General features: G+C 44.3%; 1 protein-coding gene across 3 annotated transcripts in view; it reads left to right on the forward strand.

Annotated features, from left to right (window-relative positions):
- The window catches only part of ccdc102a (coiled-coil domain containing 102A), a 172157-nt gene extending 157365 nt beyond the window's left edge, over positions 1-14792 (forward strand). For all 3 annotated transcript variants that reach the window (XM_048546642.2, XM_048546643.2, XM_048546641.2), the window contains one exon: positions 14378-14792. In XM_048546642.2, the coding sequence (XP_048402599.1) occupies positions 14378-14440 (63 nt within the window). In that variant the 3' untranslated portion in view covers positions 14441-14792. The remainder of the gene's footprint in view (positions 1-14377) is intronic.
- The last annotated feature ends 7596 nt before the right edge of the window (positions 14793-22388 follow it).

Genomic DNA, 22388 nt, shown 5'->3' on the forward strand with positions numbered 1-22388 from the left:
CTGTTGGTAAGTGTCTGTATCTGCAAACAGTGCCTGTACTTTTTCTGAAGAAGCGTCTAGGCCCGAAACGGCAGCCTTGCTCCTCTGATGCTGCTTGGCCTGCTCTGTTCATCCAGCTCTATACCTTGTTATCTCTTTTTCATTTTTAGCCTGGTTTGTTCATAATGACCTCATGTGCCCTCTGTCCACTGATAGAATTATCATATTCCTGGCTTTCTTGGATAATTCAAATGCTTTTCTCTCTGACATATTTAGGGTTTCCTAATCATTCCTCCAGTTGGATGGCCTGTTGACTTGCGTCCGTAAGTCCATTGTTTTTCTGCTGTAGCTTCCAGAGCAGCCATGAAGTCAGTTCTGTTCGCATCTCTGTAGTTCTAGTTTAGTCCACGCATAAGGACTGATGATGTTACATAGCATGGTGACAAAATGTCTGAACTACGCCAGCCAGCACGGTGAGGAAGTCAACAACCTCACCCACAATTTGAGCTACAAATCTTCCAAAGAACCTTTAACACCTACAGGTGCAACATGCTCAAAATAGCCTGACACTGGGAAACCTTCACAACCAACTGAACACTACCTGCGAGCAACTTCATTTTCTCCACGAGTACCTCAGGAACCAGTCCTGCCCCGCAGAGTGAAATACAAACCTCCACTCAACAACCCACAAATATACAGAACAGCTGAACAAAATGGCCGCTGAATGCTTGGACGCTGAATGATGATTAAGAATGCCCGTAACCAGCTCCACACCACAGGCAAAAAATTTCACACCAAAAATCATTATACCAAAACGCTGCCGACCAGCACACATATCCACAGGCACACTATGACGAGCACTCACTATCAAGAAACAGAGATAGTAGGAACTGCAATGCTGGAGCATCTCATTTCTGAAGAAAGGTCGAGGCCCAAAACATCAGCCTTTCTGCTCCTCTGATGCTGCTTGGCCTGCTGTGTTCACCTATCAATAAACACATGGAAATAGATCTCATAAACAAATCCTTGCAAAAAAGAACTGGAAATGACACAAAGCACCTCAACAGACCGGATCATATAAATACTAAGCGGAGTAGAACTACATCGCTTCATTGGAGGCCGCACTGATGATGTTATTTAACATGGTGACGAAAGGTCTGAATTGCAACCGGCCAGCTTGGCAAACAAGTCAACAACCCGCCGATAACCCGGGCTACAAATCTTTACAAGAACCTTGCTAGCTCCCTGTTTCAAACTTTAAAACTATGCTCAATGTTTGTTTTCCCTTTCATTGTTATTCACTGTTCAAATCTGACCATAAGAGGAAGCATCCCGTCTATATTCACCCTTTTTAAGACCCTTTAGAATCTTAAACATTTCAGTCGTCATCTTTTACTCTCATAGATGTAAGCCTAGCCTATGCAACCTTTTCTCAGTAGACACCCCTCTCATTTTAGGTACTAGTCTAGTAAAAATCTTCTCTCAACTGCTTCTGATGCATTCACATCCTTCTTTAAATAAGGTGACTAACTATGGTGTCTTAAGTACAAGATACACCAGATGTAGTGTGTTACCACCTACACCATGAGATTATTGTTTTCTGCAATAACTTTTGATGTAGCAATTCATCAAGGGCTTCCTAGAAATCTAAATATAGTAGATACACCAATTCCCCTTTATCCACAGCAAATGTCTTTTATTGCATTAGAATAAGATGAGCTACTCTAATTAGTCAAACTTCATTGGCATCAGTGTGATTAGTCACGTTTTGATGATGGCTACAGTTCTGTACCATTGATTCACTGCATTTGTGTGAAGTTGCATCATTTCCAATTTGATAATGAGGTGTGCTTTTATCCCTGATGCAATGGAGCCAATTCTGTCTACTTCCCTGCATTATTAATTTACCACTTTCTTCCTTGCCTTTCCTCCCTCAGTACAGGTCCTCAATAACTTTCCCTGCAACCACTTGGCTACAAGGTACTCAAATTCCTCCTCAACCCAATGTTTGACTGTAAAACAATCACTGGTATTGGCAAGTGCCTGGACCTCTCCTTCTTGGACCTCTCAGTCTCCATCTCAGGTAACCAGCTAGAAACTGATGTCCATTTCAAGCCCACTGACTCCCACAGCTACCTAGAATACACCTCCTCCCACCCAGCCTCCTGCAAAAATTCCATCCCCTATTCCCAATTCCTCCGCCTCCAGCGCATCTGCTCCAACGATGAGGCATTCCACTCCCGCACATCCCAGAGGTCCGTGTTCTTCAAGGACTGCAACTTTCCTCCCGCAGTGGTCGAGAACAGCCTTGACCACGTCTCCCGCATTTCCCGCAAAACATCCCTCACACCCCGCCCCCGCCACAGCCACCCCAAGAGAATCCCCCTCGTTCTCACACACCATCCCACCAACCTCCGGATGCAATGTATCATCCTCCAACACTTCTGCCATCGATAATCCGACCCCACCACCGAAGCTATTTTTCCGTGCCCACCCTAGTCTGCCTTCCGGAGGGACCACTCTCTCCGTGACTCCCTTGTCCGCTCCACACTCCCCTCCAACCCCACCACACCCGGCACCTTCCCCTGCAACTGCAGGAAGTGCTACACTTGCCCTCACACCTCCTCCCTCACCCCCATCCCAGGCCCCAAGATGACCTTCCATATCAAGCAGATGTTCACCTGCACATCTGCCAATGTGGTATATTGTATCCATTACACCCGGTGTGGCTTCCTCTACATTGGGGAAACCAATCGGAGGCTTGGGGACCGCTTTGCAGAACACCTCCGCTCAGTTCGCAATAAACAACTGCACCTCCCAGTCGTGAATCATTTTAACTTCCCCTCCCATTCCTTAGACAACATGTCCATCATGGGCCTCCCTGCAGTGCCACAATGATGCCACCCAAAGGTTGCACAAACAGCAACTCATATTCCGCTTGGGAACCCTGCAGCCCAATGGTATCAATGTGGACTTCACAAGCTTCAAAATCTCCCCTCCACCCACTGCATCCCAAAACCAGTCCAACCTGTCTCTGCCTCCCTAACCTGTTCTTCCTTTCACCCACCCCTTCCTCCCACCTCAAGCCACACCTCCATTTCCTACCTACTAGCCTCATCCCGCCTCCTTGACCTGTCCGCCTTCCCTGGACTGACCCATCCCCTCCCTACCTCCTCACCTATACTCTCCTCTCCACCTACCTTGTTTTCTCTCCATCTTCGGTCCGCCTCCCGCTCTCTCCCTATTTATCCCAGTTCCCTCTCCCCATCCCCCTCTCTGATGAAGGGTCTAGGCCCGAAACGTCAGCTTTTGTGCTCCTGAGATGCTGCTTGGCCTGCTGTGTTCATCCAGCTTCACACTTTGTTACACTGGTATTGGCAGCTGCTTTATCGAGCTCATTGTAGCTACTCATCCAAACACCCAAAAACAGGAAGAAAGAAGCCCCTAGCCAATTCTCACTGACATGTACAGTGTATTTTCAGATATTTGTTATCACTGTTCATGCAGGGGTACAAAAGCGCTACCAGTCAATTTATAACATTAAATTGCATGAGTATGGGACGAACCATCATTCAGCAGAACAATATGAACAATCGCCTGTGTGTGCTCTATCCGCAAAGACCAAAATCAAACCACTCAATCCCAACAATCCCCTCTGAATCATGACTGAAGTGATGATGGGAGTTAGCACAAGCAGCACTTTTTCAGCAATAACCTGTTCACTGATGCTGAGTTTGGGTTCTGCCGGGGCCACTCAGCTCCTGACCTCATTACACCCTTGGTCCAAACAAAGGAGAGATGAGAGTGACTGCTTTTGACATTTAAGCAGCATTGGACTGAGTATCAAATCACGGAACCTAGCAAAACTGTGGTCAGTGGGAATCGAAGAAAGCACTGTTAGCTGATAATTGCACAGCGTTCAGTATAATTTGTGACTCCTCAAATATTGAATTAGTCCATGTCCAAGTGCAGCAAGACCTGGATAATGTCCAGGCTTGGGCTGACAAGAGAAAAGTAACATTCGTGCCATAGGACCACCAAGCAATGACAGTTATAACTTGACCAGCTAAGCACCTCCCTATGATCTTCAGTGGCATTATCATCACCTCCAACATTAAAATTCTGCAGGCTACCATTAACCAGAAACTCATCTGGACCAACCTGATAACATCATATCTATTATTGGAAGTCAGAAGTTGGTACTCAATAGCTAGTGACTCATTTCCTGCCTGTTTCTTTGTGGGCACCACCCCAGTTTGTCAGCCCAACATGAATCTTCACTTTGTTCAGCCACCATCATCTTGACATGTGCGCTCAGTGACAAGTGTACAGGCGATCACTACTGATTGATCATAAAGTCATAGACATCTACAGCACAGAGAAAGATCTTTCAACCAACTGAGTCTGCAACAGTCGAAAAAAACAAACACCTAATTTTGCTAATCCTATTTCCCAGCTGTTGTCCCATTAACTTGTATACCTTGGCGTCGCAAGTACATAGCTAAATACTACTAAATACAGGAAAACACACATGCTTCATCGGAGGCTGCACTGGGGATCTTACCAAGCATGATGACGAAACGTCTGCGAGAAAAGAAACCAGCTTGACGAGCCAACCAACCTCAAAAACCTCAACACCCACAACCCGAGCTACAAATCTGCTCCAAAACCTTAAAAACTACTAAAATATTCTGAGAATTTCTGCCTCTACCACCCTTACAGGCAATGAGTTCGAAATTCCCACCACCCTCTGGGTGAAAAGAAATTCCTCGCGTCTCCTCTTAACCTTCTGTTCCTTACCTTAGTCTCTGCCTCTTGGTCATTGATATCCTCCACCAAGAGGATATCAATTCTTCTGTCTACTTTGTCTATGCTTCTTGCCATTTTATACATCTCAATCATATCCCATCTCAATCCCCTCTGTTCTAAGGAAGACAATCCCAACCTGTCCAATCTCTTCATTACTGAAACTCTCCAGCCAAGACAACATCCCGGTAAATCTCCTCTGCTGTCTCTCCAGTGCTAGCATATCCCTCCTATGATGTTGATTCCAAAACTGTACTGTACTGTAGCTGTGACCTAACCAACATTTTAATGCATGGTGTCTGAATGGTAAGCATGGTGTTCGTACAGCCTCGGTCTCCAAGCTGAAGTAGGCAAGGAAACAGGTGCTGGGCTCACATCTGGTGTTTGAAACTGGAGAAGGAGGAGCAGCTCCTCATGTCAGTGGCTGAGGCTGTATTAGGATGTGACTGTTTATTGGGCAGGCAAAACCAGCTTCTCAAGATAGCAAAACCGGAAAAAGAGAATTCTGTTAAACCATAAAGCACTGTTTGTCATCACATTGCTGCTCTTCACCATAATCTGCATCAAAGCAAACAAAATTCTTTTCTAGTCAACATTCTGTCTCATTTTAGATTAGATTAAGTTAGATTCCCTACAGTGTGGAAACAGGCCCTTCGGCCCAGCAAGTCCACACCGTCCCTTGAAGCATCCCACCCAGACCCATCCCCCTATAACCCACACACCCCTGAACACTATGGGCAATTTAACATGGCCAGTCCACCTAGCCTGCACATCTTTGGACTGTGGGAGGAAACCAGAGCACCCAGAGGAAACCCACGCAGACATGGGGACAATGTGCAAACTCCGCACAGACAGTCACCCAAGGCTGGAATCAAACCCGGGTCCCTGGCACTGTGACACTACAGTGCTAACCACTGAGCCACCATGCTGCCCATTTTGAGTGTACTTTTAATCTGGTGGTGAGAAACTCTATAGTCGAATCTCAGCATGGAAATAGCACACGGTCAATTATCATTCTTGCAAAGAGACTTTTAAGCGACTCTTGGATAGGCACATGGAGGATAGTAAAAATGTAGGGTATGCAGGGTAGATTGACCTTAGTAGGATAATAGGTCGGCACAACATCATGGGCCGAAGGGCCTGTACTGTGCTATGTTCAAAGTATGAGAGAATTTGAGTCGGTGTAAATCATTTATTAGTGTCAGAACAGATCTAATGCCTTTAGAACCCACACAGCTGTTTGTGCATCAGCATTATTTCAACCACCTATGAGGTTCATTATCACACTACTGTCTACAGTGTTTGTTGAAGTTGGAGCAAATTTGCTACAACATGTGCTTGCAGTTAGAGTCACTCCACAAACATCGAGATTAAGTAACCATTTGGTGCTTCCAGTACAACACCAGTGAGTCCTTAAACCCGCAGAGATGTGAGATGTTTGTTAACAGGCACCAGCACCTCTTAGAGGTCTTCATTGACTCTCAGATTAGATTCTCTGCAGTGTGGAAACAGGCCCTTTGGTCCAACAAGTCCACACCGCTCCTTGGACCATCCCACCCAGACCCATCCCCCTACAACCCACATACCCCTGAAAACTACGGGCAATTTAGCATGGCCATTCCACCTAACCTGCACATCCTTGGACTGTGGGAGGTATGTGCAAACTCTGCACAGACAGTCACCAGAGGCTGGAATTGAACCCGGCTCCCTGGCGCTGTGAGGCTGCAGTGCTAACCACTGAGCCACCGTGCCGCCAGAGGAACAGGTTAGCTCTTCAGCCTCACAGCACCAGGGATCCAGGCTTGATTCCGCCCTCAGGTGACTGTCTGTGTGGAGTGTGCGCATTCTCCCAGTGTCTGTGTGGGTTTCCTCTCGGTACTTTGGTTTCCTCCCACAACCTAAAGATGCGCAGCTTAGATGGATTGGTCATGCTAAATTGCCCATAGTGTTCAAGGATGTATGGGTTATGTGGACTAACCATGGGATATGCAGGGTTACAGGGATAAAGTAGGGGTTGGGTTTGGATGGGATGCTGTTTGGAGAGTTGGTGTGGAATCAATGGGCCGAATGACCTGCTTCCGCATTGTAGGGATTTTTTGACGAACAGGATCAAATCAAAATAATACGAGCAGGGCATGAAGGTAGACCAGCATCACTGCTGGGTGATGTTCTCAGCTGAATCCCTACAGTGTGGTCCCAACAAGTCCACACTGACCTTAAGAGCATTGCACCCAAACCCATCCCCCTAATCCACACATCTCTGAACACTGTGGGCAATTTAGCAAAGCCAATCCACCTTGTCTGCATATCTTTGAACTGTGGGAGGAAACCGGAGCACTGGACAGAAACCCACGCAGATGCAGGGAGAATGTGCAAACTCCACACAGACAGTTGCCTGAGGGTAGAATCGAGCCCAGGTCTGTGGCACTGTGAGGCAGCAGTGCTAACCACTGAGCCACCCAGATACTTTCACGTTAGACCAACCTGGGTGGAGACAGCTAGGAATCTGTGGCTCCCACTATGCCAACATGCTGCCCACACCTGAAAGATTATCAACATCTGACACCCTGCCCAGGCTCCCATTCAGACAGATGCAGAAGTTTTTGTTTTACACTGTTCCAGCCTATGTCACTTTACTTGGAACACAATTTTTTTCATAACCAACATGAATAGAGTGGAATAATTGGGAGTAAATGCCAATAGCTCCTACAAGCTTGTGGCTCCTCTATACACAACTCTTCAGTGGCTGGCTATGAAAACTGTTTCACAGCAACCCAAACAAAGATGGTTCTACTCCCTGTGAGGATTGTGTGACAAGGTGTAAATAAACTGTTTAAATGGAGCAGCTGACAGGCCACTGCTTCACCTACTGCCATCCCAGTGACAAGCAGCAGTGATATACTTGTGCTCCAGCGGAATCATCGAACAAACCATAGGAAGAACATGGAGCAGAAAACAGGTTTAGGGAAGGGCAAGTGCATGTCAGACTGGAGCCAAGGCCACCTGCAATTTGAGGGATTGGTAGGAGAGTCAGCAGGAGTCATTCTGGCAGAGAAGGTGTGTGGACAATTGGGATTTGGCCAAGAGCAGTGAGGCAGGTATTACAGCTGGTTTCTCACCATTTTCCACAGCTATCCCTCCAAACCAAGCATTCTGAAATCATCTGTTTTAGACCAGTACATCTTTGATTCACACTATGAGAACTGTCTGGAAATGTTTTCCATATTATCTGTGTTGTTGCTATTGTGCATCCTGTGAGTCTCTATTTAAAGTCAGGGTTTTGATTGATAGCTGAATTAAGACTAGACAGAGGACAAGAATACCATTCTTTATAGACCATTTGATGGGCAACTTCATTGCTTGGGATTACCAAACATGAATGTAATCACTGGTCTGTTGTGTGTGTAATTGCAGTGAGAATGTCTTGGTAATGGTAACAACTGACCAGTCAGTGTCATGTAACAGTTAATGGAGACAAAGTACCTCTGTTAGTTTGACATTGAGGTTTGGATTTACTGTAACTTTCCTGTTCACTTATTTCTGTTACTGTTCAACAAATCTGATTTTATGTTTGGAGGTGATACAGTAAATAATCAAGATTTATAGATCACATGATATATTCCCACAAACCATAGTACAATAGTGCAGGCTTTCTATTTGATCCTTGGACATCGGTCCAGTGCCCTCAAGGACATAAACATGAATTTCACTTATGAATGTGGCTGGTGAAGCAGAGTCACAAAGTGATAGTAATGGGAATTCTGCTTTGCACTTTACCAAGGTGAAACAGCCACTGAAAATTGAAGTAACTGCACAGAGACCAGTATCCTGTGATTAAATTGCCCTTTATTTACTTGTGCACAGTACACTGCCTGTGGCCAGCCAACCTGCAGTCAGCCCTGAAGTGAGGAGAATCTCCTATTTATATCTGTCATATAAATAGGGGGTCTCTGGCCCTGGTTATCAACCCCAATCAAGAATCTCATAGTCAATAAGATCCATCAAGTTCCAATCACGACAAGAAGAATATCCAGGTCAGAAAATGCTGGTAAAGAGAGGTATGTGACAGGTACAAAGGGAGCAAATCAATGGAGGTGCTAGTGGAGTGCAGAAAGCGCAGGAGCAAAAAGGGAGCATGAAAAATGCTGGTGGGCAAAATATGGGTGAGTCCAAATATATTCTACAAGTATATTAAAAAGAAAGAGAATAACCAGAGAAAGAGTAGGGACCCACAGGGAGGTCTGTGCATGGAACTGGAGAACATTGTTAGGCTGTTAAATGAGTATTTAACGTCCTTCTTCACTCAGGAGAACTATGGAAGTTTGACCGAGAAGTCCTTCAGCAGATTAATATAGACAATGAGGAAGTATGAGAGGTTTTTGCTGGATTTAAATGTGGACAGATTTCTGGATCTGGATAAGTTGTTTTCCATGCTGCCATGGAAGACAAAGGAGGAAATTACAGGGACCAGGACCCAAATGTTTAAATTGTCCCTGGATAGGTTGGGACTTTTTTCATTGTAACATAAGAGGTTGAGTGATGACCTTATAGAGATTTATAAAATTATAAAGGGTATAGTTGGGTTAATGGTTACTGTCTTTTCCCTGGGATAGGGGGATATTTTTAAGACGAGGGGAGAGAAATTTTTTTAAAAGACATTTTACACAGAGGGAAGTGGTGGATGTGGGCTCAGTTAGAACACTTAAAAGATGTCTGGATACGTACATAAATAAGAAATGTTTGGAAGGATATGGGCCAGGATCAAGCAAGTGGGACTAGTTTAGCTATGAAATGTGTTTGACATGGACTGGATGGACTGAAGGTTCTGTTTCCCTGCTGTATGATTCTGTGACTGGTAGACAGCTAATTGGCCAATGCATTAAGTATAGGAGTTAGGAGGTCATATTGTGGCTGCACAAAATATTGACTCGGCCACTTTTGATATACTGTATTCTGTTCTGGTTTCCTTGCTGCAGGAAAGATGTTGTTAAACTTGGAATGGTACAGAAACGATTGACAAGGATGTTGCCAGGGTTGGAGAGTTTGAGCTCAGGGAGAGGCTGAATAGGCTAGGGCTATTTACCCAGAGTGTTGGAGGTTGAGGGATGATCTTATAAAGGTTTATGGAATCATGAGGGGTATGGATAGGGTGAAGAGTCAAGGTCTTCTGCCCAGGGTAAGGGAGCCCAAAACTAGAAGGCATAGATTTTTGATGAGAGGGGAAAGATTTAAAAGGGACCTAAGAGGCAACTGATTTGAAGTCAGTTAACGTTTTGGGTGCAGTGACTCTTCTTCAGAATGGTCTGATTTTCCAGCATTTACTGTTTTTGTTTCCGATTTCCAGCAATCACAGTTCTTTTTGTTTTTTGTTTAAACTTTCAGGATAGATGTTAGGAAGTACTTCTACACCCAAAGGTTGGTAGATCATAGAATCCCTTCAGTGTGGGACATGCCATTCGGCCCATTGAGTCCAGACTCACCTTCTGAAGAGCTCACTTTCAAAAATGGTAGTAGGTGTAGATCAGCTAATTTTGAATCTGAGATGGGTAAATTTTGCTTTGTTCAGCAAATGTCTTTGAGATGAGGACCAACAGTAGGTGCGTGGAGTTTGGCCACAGATGAACCATGATCTCAGTGAATGGGAAAATAGGCTCGAGGGGTGGATGGTGGATGGTTCATATGCTCCTATGCAATAGACCAAGTGCTAGAAAATGTGATTAGAATAATTAGCTGGTTGGTTTTGACTGGCACAGACATGATGGGCTGAAAGGCCTTTATCTGAGCTGTAGGCTACTGAAACTGCCATACTATCATCACTATGTTGCTTTTACACTTGCTTGAACTTTGTTCTTTGTAAGCAAAGAAAATTACAGCACAGGAACAGGCCCTTCGGCCCTCCGAGCCTGCGCCGATCAAGATCCTCTGTCAAACCTGTCATCTATTTTCTAACGGTCTGTGTCCCTTTGCTCCCTGCCAATCCATGTACCAGTCCAAATATATCTTAAGACACTATCGTGTCTGCATCTACCACCTCTGCTGGCAGCGCCTTCCAGGCACCCACCACCCTCTGTGTAAAGAACTTTCCACGCATATCTCCCTTAAACTTTCTTCCTCGCACTTTGAACTCATGACCCCTAGTAATTGAGTCCCCCACTCTGGGGAAAAAGCTTCTTGCTATCTCAATCTCCATTTTTCTAATGAAAATAATCCTAATCTACTCAACCTCTCTTCATAGCTAGCACCCTCCATACCAGGCAACACCCTGGTGAACCTCCTCTGCACCCTCTCCATAGCATCCATATGCTTGGTAATGTGGCAATCAGAGCTGTACACAGCACTCCAGATGTGGCTGAACCAAAATCCTACACAACTGCAACATGACCTGCCAACTCTTGTACTCAATACCCCGTCCAATGAAGGAAAGCATGCCGTATGCCTTCTTGACCACCGTATTGACCTATGTTATCACCTTCAGGGAACAATGGACCTGAACACCCAGATCTCTCTGTTCATCAATTTTCCCTAGGGCTTTTCCATTTACTGTATAGTTCGCCCTTGAATTTGATCTTCCAAAATGCATCACCTCGCATTTGCCCGGATTGAACTCTATCTGCCCGACTCTCCAGTTTATCTATATTCTGCTGTAATCTCTGACAGTCCCCTTCACTGTCTGCTACTCTACCAATCTTCATGTCATCTGCAAACTTGCTGATCAGACCACCTACACCTTCCTCCAAATCATTTACATATATCAAAAACAACAGTGGTCCCAGCACAGATCCCTGTGGAACACCACTGGTCACAGGTCTCCAATTTGAGAAACTCCCTTCTACTACTACTCTCTGTCTCCTGTTGCCTAGCCAGTTTTTTATCCATCTAGATAGCACACCCTGGACCCCATGTGACTTCACTTTCTCCATCAGCCTGCCGTGGGGAACCTTATCAAACGCCTTACTCAAGTCCATGCATATAACATCTACAGCCTTTCCCTCATCAAACGACTTTGTCACGTCCTCAAAGAATTCTACTAAGTTGGTAAGACATGACCTTCCCTGCACAAAACCATGTTGCCTATCACTGATAAGCCCATTTTCTTCCAAATGGGAATGGATCCTATCCCTCAGTATCTTCTTCAGTGGCTTCCCTACCACTGACGTCAGGCTCACCGGTCGATAATTACCTGGATTATCCTTGCTGCCCTTCTTAAACAAGGGGACAAGATTAGCAAGTCTCCAGTCCTCCGGGACCTCACCCATGTCTAAGGATGCTGCAAAGATATCTGTTAAGGCCCCGGCTATTACCTCTCTCGCTTCCCTCAGTAACCTGGGATAGCTCCCATCCGGACCTGCGGACTTGTCCACCTTAATGTCTTTTAGGATACCCAACATTTCCTCCTTCCTTATGTTAGCTTGACCCAGAGTAAGCAATCATCGAAACTTAACCTCAACATCTGTCATGCCCCTCTCCTTGGTGAATACCGATGCAAAGTACTCATTAAGAATGTCACCCATTGTCACACATGCCTGCTGTTCGTCTCAGGCTGAGGGGACCTACAGTACACTCCCAGCAGTGTGATTGCTCCTTTTTGGATTTTAAGTCTGACCCAGATTGTTTCATTTAAGGAGCCTTCTAAGATGTCATCTTTACAGCTGTTATAGATTCCTTAATCAAAATTGCAACCCCTCGTCTTCTATTACCACCTTCCACCTTCAGTGGTTCCCCTTCATCTGTGGTTACTACTTCAAAGAGCTCCAATAAAGTAGTTAAACATTATTTCCTGTTGACAAAAACATGTTGGCTCTGTCTCATTACCTTGAGCTTATCTAGTGCTTTTATGATATCTTTAATAGCTGTTCATACTTTCCTCATAATGGATGTTAAGCTGACTGACCTGTGTTTCATGCTTTCAGCCTCCCTCCCTTTTTGAATAAAGGAATTATTTAGTGATTGCTTATTCTGATCTAAAGGAACTTTTCACAAACTGCTACTCCTCCCCCCTCAGACTGCTCCCTCCACTGAGACTGATCCTTCCCTCTCAAGCTATCACATCCTGCTCACACAGCCCCCACTCCTGCTCTGATGCCCCACATCTTCCTCCTCTTCTGACTTCCCCTTCCCTGCTGCGACTGTGTCCTTTGACCCATGCTCAGCAAAGGGGAAAGTGGATATACAGGTCCACTGGAAGCTAAATGGCCTTCTTTTGTTCTCGATAAGGTGGAGAAAGAAGGGAAGTTCAGTTTGTTCTCTGTAGTGCAGGGAAAGTTAAGAGGGAGCTTGGAGATCTTCAAAATGATAATTGGTTTTGGCAGAGAAGATCACAGCGAGTGTGTGCGCTCAAGACTGCACGGCCCGAGAAGGCAATTGAAACCAATAGAAATAGTCAAAAGGGAATTCTGGGAGGTGAAGTATGAGCGAGGGCCTTGAGGAAAATGCAGTAATATGGCATTCGGGATAACTCTTTCAAAAATTCAAAATAATGGCCAACTTGTCTGCGTAGTTACTGTTTCACCTTACGAGCAGGATGTTGTGTTGATTGCAGGAATGGCACACTCATGCATTCAATCCTGGAACAGCCATTACAATCCAGTTGACCCTTTAATGGTCAATAGCCTGGTTAGGTTGCATAACTATAAGACATGGAATTCAGCACAAGAGGTGCATTTGAAGAGAACCAGCAAGCTGCAGTGAATGCTAGTACATTGACAACTATAGAGGAACAGACAAAGTTTGGAGCCTGTCTGCAGATCCCTGAAGGCAGCAGGGTAGTGGGTAAGGTAGTCACGATATCATATGGATTAGTTTCCTTTATTAACTGGATGCTGGAACTGTGACAAATATGAACTAGCCTTCAGCTCAAGAACTGTGTCAAGTTCTAGGCATCACATCACAGGAAGGATGAGAGAGGGAACAGAGGAGATTAATGAGCAAAGATTGGATAGTCTGGAGTTATTTTCTTTGGAGGGAAGAGCTGAAGAGAGATTTAGCTGAGGGAGATTGAACGAAGATGAATCACATGGAGGGGCCCGGATTGAATGTATAGGAAGCAGCTATTTCCATTAGCAGGGAGATGGTAATCGGAGAGTGATGGTTTGAAGCGATTGGAAGAATTTGTGGAACATTGAGGAGAAATCTTTGTCCTGGGATGCTCCTGAGGTATACTCTGAAAGGGTGGGAGAGTCAGACCCATGTCACGCTTCAAAAGAACATGAACATGCACTGATGTGATAACCTAGAGTGCAATGAACAAAGCACTGGAAAGTGGAACTGCACTGACAAGCTCTTTGGACTGCATGAACTCCTTCTGTTCTGTAAGTTCCACGCAAGTTGTGCTGAAATTGGTGCTAATCTCATTCAAGATATTTAATTTTGAGATTTATTTCTCGGCATTAGAAAGGCAAAGCGATATGAAAGCTGCGAAACAGGCAAAGACTCCACATCACAGGAGCTGTGAACTGATCACTGGTATTGCTCATGTACTCTTTGTTTCTTGTTCAGTCTGTTACCTGTTTCTTGCTGAAGATTCATTTGTTATTTGCTTGTGGAATCTGTAATCATCTCCTGACACCTAAGAAATATCTTCTGTGTCACACAGAGTGAGGAGACAGCAAAACCCTCTGCTGTTCGGGAAGAGGAGTACTCGTTTTGGCACAGATGACCCCAATGAGGGCGGAAGTGATTTTGATGATGATTGTGAGGAGTTGCAACTGCAGGTTCCATAACAGCAATTGGACTGAAGAACTGCGAGCAGAGAGAGACAGACATCTTGCTTGGTTAGACTCTTCCTGGGCCAGAGTGATAGCTGGGACATAGCAATGAGAATTGCTTATGGAGGGAAAGCTTTAAATAGCGACTGGAAATCCAAAGTCTTCAGTGACTCTTGTCTTTTAATTTCTGTTAAAACAGCTAACACTAATGGATGATATATACCTTATAAGATATTTGTACATTTTTAACAGATCATTGTAAACTATATATTTACATGAATTTTCTATTATAAACCTGTGTATTTAGAGAGTAATTGTGTGCGTCTGTGAGATTCTTTCCATTTTTCAGCTGGCGTAGTGGCTTGTGTAGCACCAACTCCAGATTTCATAGCAAGCTGTGACAGGCTTGGGCATATGTTACAATCCAAGATCAGATCCCCAAGTTTCTTTGCCATCTGGTTAGGGATCAATAACGTTTTTGTTTAAAGTAAATAAAGTAAACCCAGTAGCATTTAAAACTAAGTACATAAAGCCACAATATTCTACAGATTCTAAATGAGCGCAATGATTCTTACTACACAGAATCATAAAAGTAACACTATCTAGAAAAACTTACAATAACTGTAGTGTCTAGAATTAACAAAAGGTAAATGCAAATTATCAGACAAACTGATGTCAAACATATGGACAATACATCAAAAAACAATGTATTTGAAACAGATTGTACTTTTTTTTCCAGCAGCCCTCCCAGATATAACTGACCAGCGTGAATCAATCATTAAAGCTCTGGCTGATTCACAAGGCATTCTGAATCTTCAGTTTCAAGAACTTCCTCACTTCGTCAAAGCATGCTCCAAGTCAGGCGACCTCAATGACTTGACTTCTCAGTGGTTTAATCTCTTCTTCTGAAACTGTTTTCTACTAGACTGTCAAAATCACCAGTGCAATTCCAGCTCTTTGACTAAGCTGCCCTTTCCCTCTGCTTCTCTGAAATCCAGGTTCCTGAGCTGTTTCAAGCAAATACTGCTCATGGGCTTCCCTGAGCCCCAGCTCTCAGCTGTACCAAAACATCTGATCCCTAACCATCTCAGCTGCATTGCGCCACCAAACAGTTCCCAGCACTTAACCTGAGCTTGAACTATGCAGATCTATCAAGAACAGCTCCTTGAACTTGAAACAAAAAGTACAGCTAAACTCGGGTGAAGTCCTTTAACTTTCCTGTTTTGTCTTAGAGCATTTGAGATGGCAGTTAGGGCAATGGCATACTCCTGCAGGATGTGGGAGCTCACAGACACTTCCATTGTCCCTTCACCCAGCTGCAGCTGCTGGGAGACTACGTTAGGTAGCTGGAGCTGGACCAGGATACACTTAGGATCATCCTGAGATGCTGAGCACATCATAGCTAAGAGTTTTAGTGACGTGGTCACACCTAAGGTGCAGGCAGAGAGTAGCTAGGTGACCACCAGCAAAGGCAAGGGGAGTACGCAGAGAGTGCAGGAATCCCAAATAGCCATTCCCTGCAAACAATATTTCATTTTAGATACTGTTGGGTGGATGACCATTCAGGGGAAAGCACCAGTAGCCAGGTCATTGGCGTTACAACTGGCTCGGGCACAGCAAGAAAGGGTACGGGTAAACGTGAGCTTAGTGATCGGAGACTCGATAGTCAAGAGGACAGACAGGAGATTTTGTGGCCACAGACGGGAATCCAGGATAGTGTGTTGTTTCCCAGGTGCCAGCATCAGGATATCTCTGAGCAGCTGCAGAACATTCTCAAAGGGAAGGGTGAGCAGCTAGAAGTCATTGTACACATTGGCGCAAATGATGCAGAAAGAAATAGAGATGAAGTCCTGCGGAGTGATTATAGAGCGCTAGGAAAAAAAGTTAAAAAACCAGGGCCTCAATGATGGTAATCTCCAGATTACTTCCAGTGCCATGTGCTAGTGAGTGTACAAACAAGAGGATATGGCAGAAGAATGTGTGGCTAAAGAATTGATGCAGGGGTAGGGATTCAAGTTCCTGGATCATTGGGATTTTTTCTGGGGCAGAGGTGATCTGTTCAAAAGGGACAAGTTTCATCTGAACTGGAGGGGGACCAATAACCTGGTGGGCAGATTTGCTAGTGCCGCAAGGGAAGGTTTAAACTAGATTGCCAGGGAGGCAGCTGCAAAGCTGAAAGGAGATACAGTCATCAGAAGTAGCCATTTCAACAGACGGGTCAGGCTGGAACAGGACAGGGACTATGGAATGCCTATTGGATTAAAGTGTATTCACCTCAATGCAAGAGCATAAGGCTGATGAACTCAGGATGTGGATAGGTACGTGGGACTGGGATATTATAACTATTACAGAGACATGGCTAAGGGAGGGACAGGACTGGCAGCTTAATGTGCCAGGATACAGGTGCTTTAGGCAGGACAGAGGTGGAGGAAAGTGGGGAAGGGCTGTTGCATTTTTGATTAAGAGGAGTATCATAGCAGTAGTCAGAGATGAAATAACTAAGGGCTTTGTGGTTGAGCTAAGAAATAAGAAGGGGTTGATGACATTATTAGGGTCATACTATAGGCCCCCAAATAGTCAACGGGAGTTAGAGGAACAAATATGCAGGGAGATAGTGGAGACTTGCAGTAGCAATAGGGTTATCATAGTGGGGATTTTAATTTTTATTAACAGACTGGGACAGCCATAGTGCTCAGGGCTGAGATGGGGTGGAATTTAAGTGTTCGGAAAAGTCTCCTCAAGCAGTATATAGAGGGTCCTACTTGGGAGGGTGCAAAACTGGACCTACTCTTGAGAAACAGGGCAGGACAGGTGACTGAGGTGACAGTGGGGGAGCACTTTGGGTGACCATAGTTCTATTAATTTTAAAATAGTTATGGAGAAGGACAAAACTGGTCCACAGGTTCAAGTTCTAAATTGGGGCAAGGCAAATTTTGATGGAATTAAACAGGGGTTTCAGGGGTTGATTTGAGTAGTTTGTTTGCAGGCAAAGGAACGTCTGGCAAGTGAGAGGCCTTTAAGGGTGTGATAGCTATATGTTCCTGTGAGGGTGAAGGGCAATGTTGGCAGGGGTAGGCAACCCTGGATGATGAGATAATTGACGCTTTGACCAGAAAAAAGAAGGAGGCATGGCTCAGGAACAGGCAATGGGATCAAGGGAATCCCTGGACTTAGAACATAGAACAATACAGCGCAGAACTGGCCCTTTGGCCTTCGATGTTGCGCCGACCTTTAAACTAATCTAAGCCCATTCCCCTACACTATCTCACCATCATCCATATGCTTATCCAAGGACTTGTCAAATGCCCCTAATGTGGCTGAGTTAACTACATTGGCAGGCAGCACATTCTACACCCTTGCCACTCTCTGAGTAAAGAACCTGCCTCTGACATCTGTCTTAAATCTATCACCCCTCAGTTTGCAGCTATGCCCCCTCGTACAAGCTGATGTCATCATCCTAGGAAAAAGACTCTTGCTGTCCACCCTATCTAATCTAATACATGGGGATACAGGGGTTTACTGAAGAAGGAAATCAGGAGGGTGAAAACGGGCATAAGATTGCTTTGGCTGAGAAGATGAGGGTGAATCCAAAGAGATTCTTTAACTATATGAAAGGATAAAGAATAACTGGAGAGAGAATAGTGCCTTTGAAGGACCAAAGTGGATACGTATGTGTGGAACTGCACATTTCTCCTCTGTATTTACTGTGGAGAAAGACATGAAGATTTGGGCACTTTGGGAAGTTAATGGCTATATCTTGGGGACAATCTGTATCAGTAGAGGAGGTGTTGGAAGTATTAAAGTGTATGAAGGTGGATAAATCTCCTGGTCCTGATCAGATATATCCAAGAATCCCACAAGAGGCTAGAGAAGAAATTGCAGGGGCCCTGGCTGATGTACTTGCATCATCATTAGCCATGAATGAGGTCCAGGAAGACTGGTGGGTAGCAAACATTGTGCCCTTATTCAAGAAGGACTGCATAGAATAACCTGGGAATTATAGGCTGTCAGCTTATCATCTAGGGTAGGTACGTTTAGAACATAGAACATAGAACAGTACAGCACAGAACAGGCACTTCAGCCCACAATGTTGTGCCGACCATTGATCCTCATGTATGCACCCTCAAATTTCTGTGACCATATACATGTCCAGCAGTCTCTTAAATGACCCCAATGACCTTGCTTCCACAACTGCTGCTGGCAACACATTCCATGCTCTCACAACTCTCTGCGTAAAGAACCTGCCTCTGACATCCCCTCTATACTTTCCACCAACCAGCTTAAAACTATGACCCCTCGTGCTAGCCATTTCTGCCCTGGGAAATGGTCTCTGGCTATCAACTGTATCTATGCCTCTCATTCTTGAGAAGATTCTGAGGAATAAGATATACATGTATTTAGAAAGACAAGGTTTGATTAGGAATTGACAGCATAGCTTCGTGCATGGGAGATCATGCCTCACAAACTTGTTAAGAGTTCTTTGAAGTGACCAAGAAGGTTGTTGAGGACAGGGTGGTAAACATAGTCTACATGGATTTTAGTAAGGCCTTTGATAAGGTTCCACATGGTAGGCTGCTCTGGTAGATTAGATTGCATGGAATCCAGGAGAGCTGGCAAATTGGATACACAATTGACTTGATAGTAGGAAGCAGAGAGTAATAGTAGAAGGATGCTTGTCACACTAGAGGTCTGTGACTAGTGATGTGCCCCAGGGATCAGTGCTGGGCCAAATGCTGTTTATCTATATCAATGATTTGGATGAGGATGTACAAGGCATGATGAGTAAGTTTGTGGATGACACTAAAATGGGCATTTAATGGACAGTAAGGAAGATTATCAGAAATTGCAGCAGGATCTTGATCAGCTGGGGAAGTGAGCCGAGAAGTGGCAAATGGACCTTAATATAGATAGGTGTGAGGTGTTGCAATTTGGAAAGTCAAATCAAGGATACGGTGAATGATAGGGCCTTAAGGAATGTAGTGGAAGAGAGGATCTTAGAACTCAGGTGCACCATTCCCTGCAAGTGGAGTTACAGGTAGACAGGGCAGTGAAGAAAGCTTTGCCATACTGAGTGCAGATGTTATATATTGTACAGGACGTTGGTGGAGCTGCACTTGGAGAATTGTGCTCAGTTTTGGTCATCTTGCCACACGAAGGATGTTATTAAACTGGAAAGAGTGCAGAAGAAATTTACAAGGCTGTTGCCAGGACTCGAGGGACTGAGATATATGGATAGGTTGGATAAGCTAGGAATTTTTTCTTTAGACTGTAGGAGACTGAGAGGGGATCTTATAGAAGTGTTTTTTAATCACAAGAGGCATGGATAGGGTGAACGCACTTAGTGTTTTTCCCAGGGTTGGGGCATCAGTTTAGGGTAAGAGGGGAAAGAATACATGGGAGCCTGAGGAGCAACTGTTTTACACAGAGGGTAGTACATATGAAATGAGCTGCCAGCGGAAGTGGTTAAGGTGGGTACATTAACAATATTTAAAAGGCATTTGGATGAATACATGGATTGGAAAGACTTACAAGGATATGGGCCAAGTGTAGGGAAATCGGCTGAGTGTGGGTGGATGTTTTGGTCGGCATGGGCCGAGGGCTGCTTCCCTGCTGTGGGACTCTATGGTAACTTCAGTGAGCCCCAACTTCTCTGAGTTAACAGCAGCACTTTAGTATACTTCTGCTTTCTTACCAAAACTGACTGACTCATGAATTGATCAGTGTGATTCCATGCATTCTGAAAGTCTGCTTGCATTATTAGGCATAATAAAGTGTAACTAGGATTAGACATCCCGTATCTCAATATTACAATCCACAGACAAAAGGAAGGGGTCTTGTCACACTCCCTTCTTTATAGAACAAGGAAGTTTCACCTCAGTGAAGACATTCTTTTACAACAGATAACTTTGAAAATGCACGTTCTTGCCATCATAATCACCAATAGCCTATGGCGTACTGTACCGATGTTTGAATGTACACAACTGTGTATACCAAATTAACAACACAGTGAAATCTTCACTCAAACCATGTCCATGTGACAAGCAGTATTAACACGATTTCAACTTCACGGAATTGCAGTTCAATCTTGCTTTTGCTCCTAACCTCTTCCTCTAAACTCGAGACAAAAACAATCAGTAATTATGTAGTCTTTTCCCATAATCTCTATGTGGTCAACCAAATGGAGTGAAGATTCGTTAGAGCTTTTTTTTTTCAGAAACAACTTGGCCATATAGTTATTATTAAGCATGTTCAAGGCTGAAGGACAGATTTTGAATCAGCAAGGGAATTGAGAGTTATTGAGAAACGGCAGGAAAATGGAGCTGAGGATTATCAGATCAGCCTTGATCTCATTGAATACTTATGACCCAATGTCTTATGGTGCTAGTTTGCAAGCCTATAATTCAAATCCCAAAGTCAAACCTGGCTTGATAGAAAATTTAGAACAAAAACAACATCAACAATGCAAACAAGGAACAAGAATAGGCCACTCAGTCCTTTAAACTTGCGCTCAATCAATAAGATCACGATTTTAATGTCAACTCTATATTCCTGAATATCCCAAATAATATTTTATACCCTTGATCATGTGCTTAAATGCTATGTTTAATGTTTTAAGTTGCATAATATCGTGATTAGTCACTGAAACATACTCACAGAGAGCTGCAGATTTTTGTTTTGCTTTCTCACAGGGTGTCGGCATCTCTGGCCATGCCAGCATATATTGTATGTCCCTAATCGCCCAGAGGGCAGTTAGGAGTCAACCACGTTGTTGAGGCTGTGGAGTCATGTGTAGACCAGACCAGGTGAGGATGGCAGAATTCCTCCCCTAAAGGATATTAGTGAACCAAATGGGTTTTTCCAAAAATCATTTTATGGTTATCATTAGACCCTTAATTCCAGATTCTTTACTGAATTCAAATTCCATAGCGGGAACCCAGCCCCAGAACTTTAGCTGAGTTTCTGGATTAATAATCTAGCCATAGTACCATTAGATGGTTGCCTCTCCTGATATTCTTTAAGGACTGAACAGAAGTTTATCCACAAAGGGAAAAAAGAAGCTGTATAAATGCAGCAGTTAAAAAGGTCTTAACACAAATAGCAGAACAAAGTTTCAACCTGTTCCCCAACATTATCCTTTTCCTTCGTCACTGATTGCTGGCTGTGCCAGCATTTATTGCCCATACCTAACTGCCCTGGAGAAGGTGCTGGTGAGCTGTCTTCTTGAACTGCTGGAGTTCATGTGCTGTAAGTAGACCTACAATGCTATTAGGGAGGGAAGTCCAGAAGGGAATCTTTTGTACATATTCAATTCCAAAGAAATGTCCCTCCTATCTCAACTCTTTATACTTAACTGACTCTTCCCAGTTTCATTTCATAGGAACAGGAGTAGACTATTCAATCTCTCAAGGCCATTCCAATCTTCAAAGAGATTGTGGCTTCCCGTACCTGGTCATTTTAAGATAGCATCCTGCTGGCACGCCCATTTGTCTGTCCTCAACGTGTTGCAATGCTCCAGTGAATCTCAGCGCAAACTGAAGGAACAGCGTCTCATCTTCAGACCAGGCTCCTTACAACTTAATATTGAGCTCAAGACTTTCAAATTGTGGATCCGCTCCCATTCCTTCCATTTCTTTTAGCTTTATTTGTTACATTCTCTGTCACCATCTCCTTCCTCCCCTCCCCCACCTGAGTGGGACTGTGTTCTTTCCAGTCTTTCCATGGATGTCAGCTGACCCGCAGTGATCTCCAGCATTTTTTGTTTTCAGATCATGGAGGCCTGTGGCCTAACTCCATGTACCTTGTCCCTTTGGCCTATATCCTTTTAATACCTTTGCGTAACTAAAATGTATCTATCTCAGAATTAAAATTAACAACTGGTCCAGCATCTGCTGTTGTTTC

The sequence above is a fragment of the Stegostoma tigrinum genome, chromosome 16 (genome assembly GCF_030684315.1).
Source record: "Stegostoma tigrinum isolate sSteTig4 chromosome 16, sSteTig4.hap1, whole genome shotgun sequence".
Taxonomy (NCBI): domain Eukaryota; kingdom Metazoa; phylum Chordata; class Chondrichthyes; order Orectolobiformes; family Stegostomatidae; genus Stegostoma; species Stegostoma tigrinum.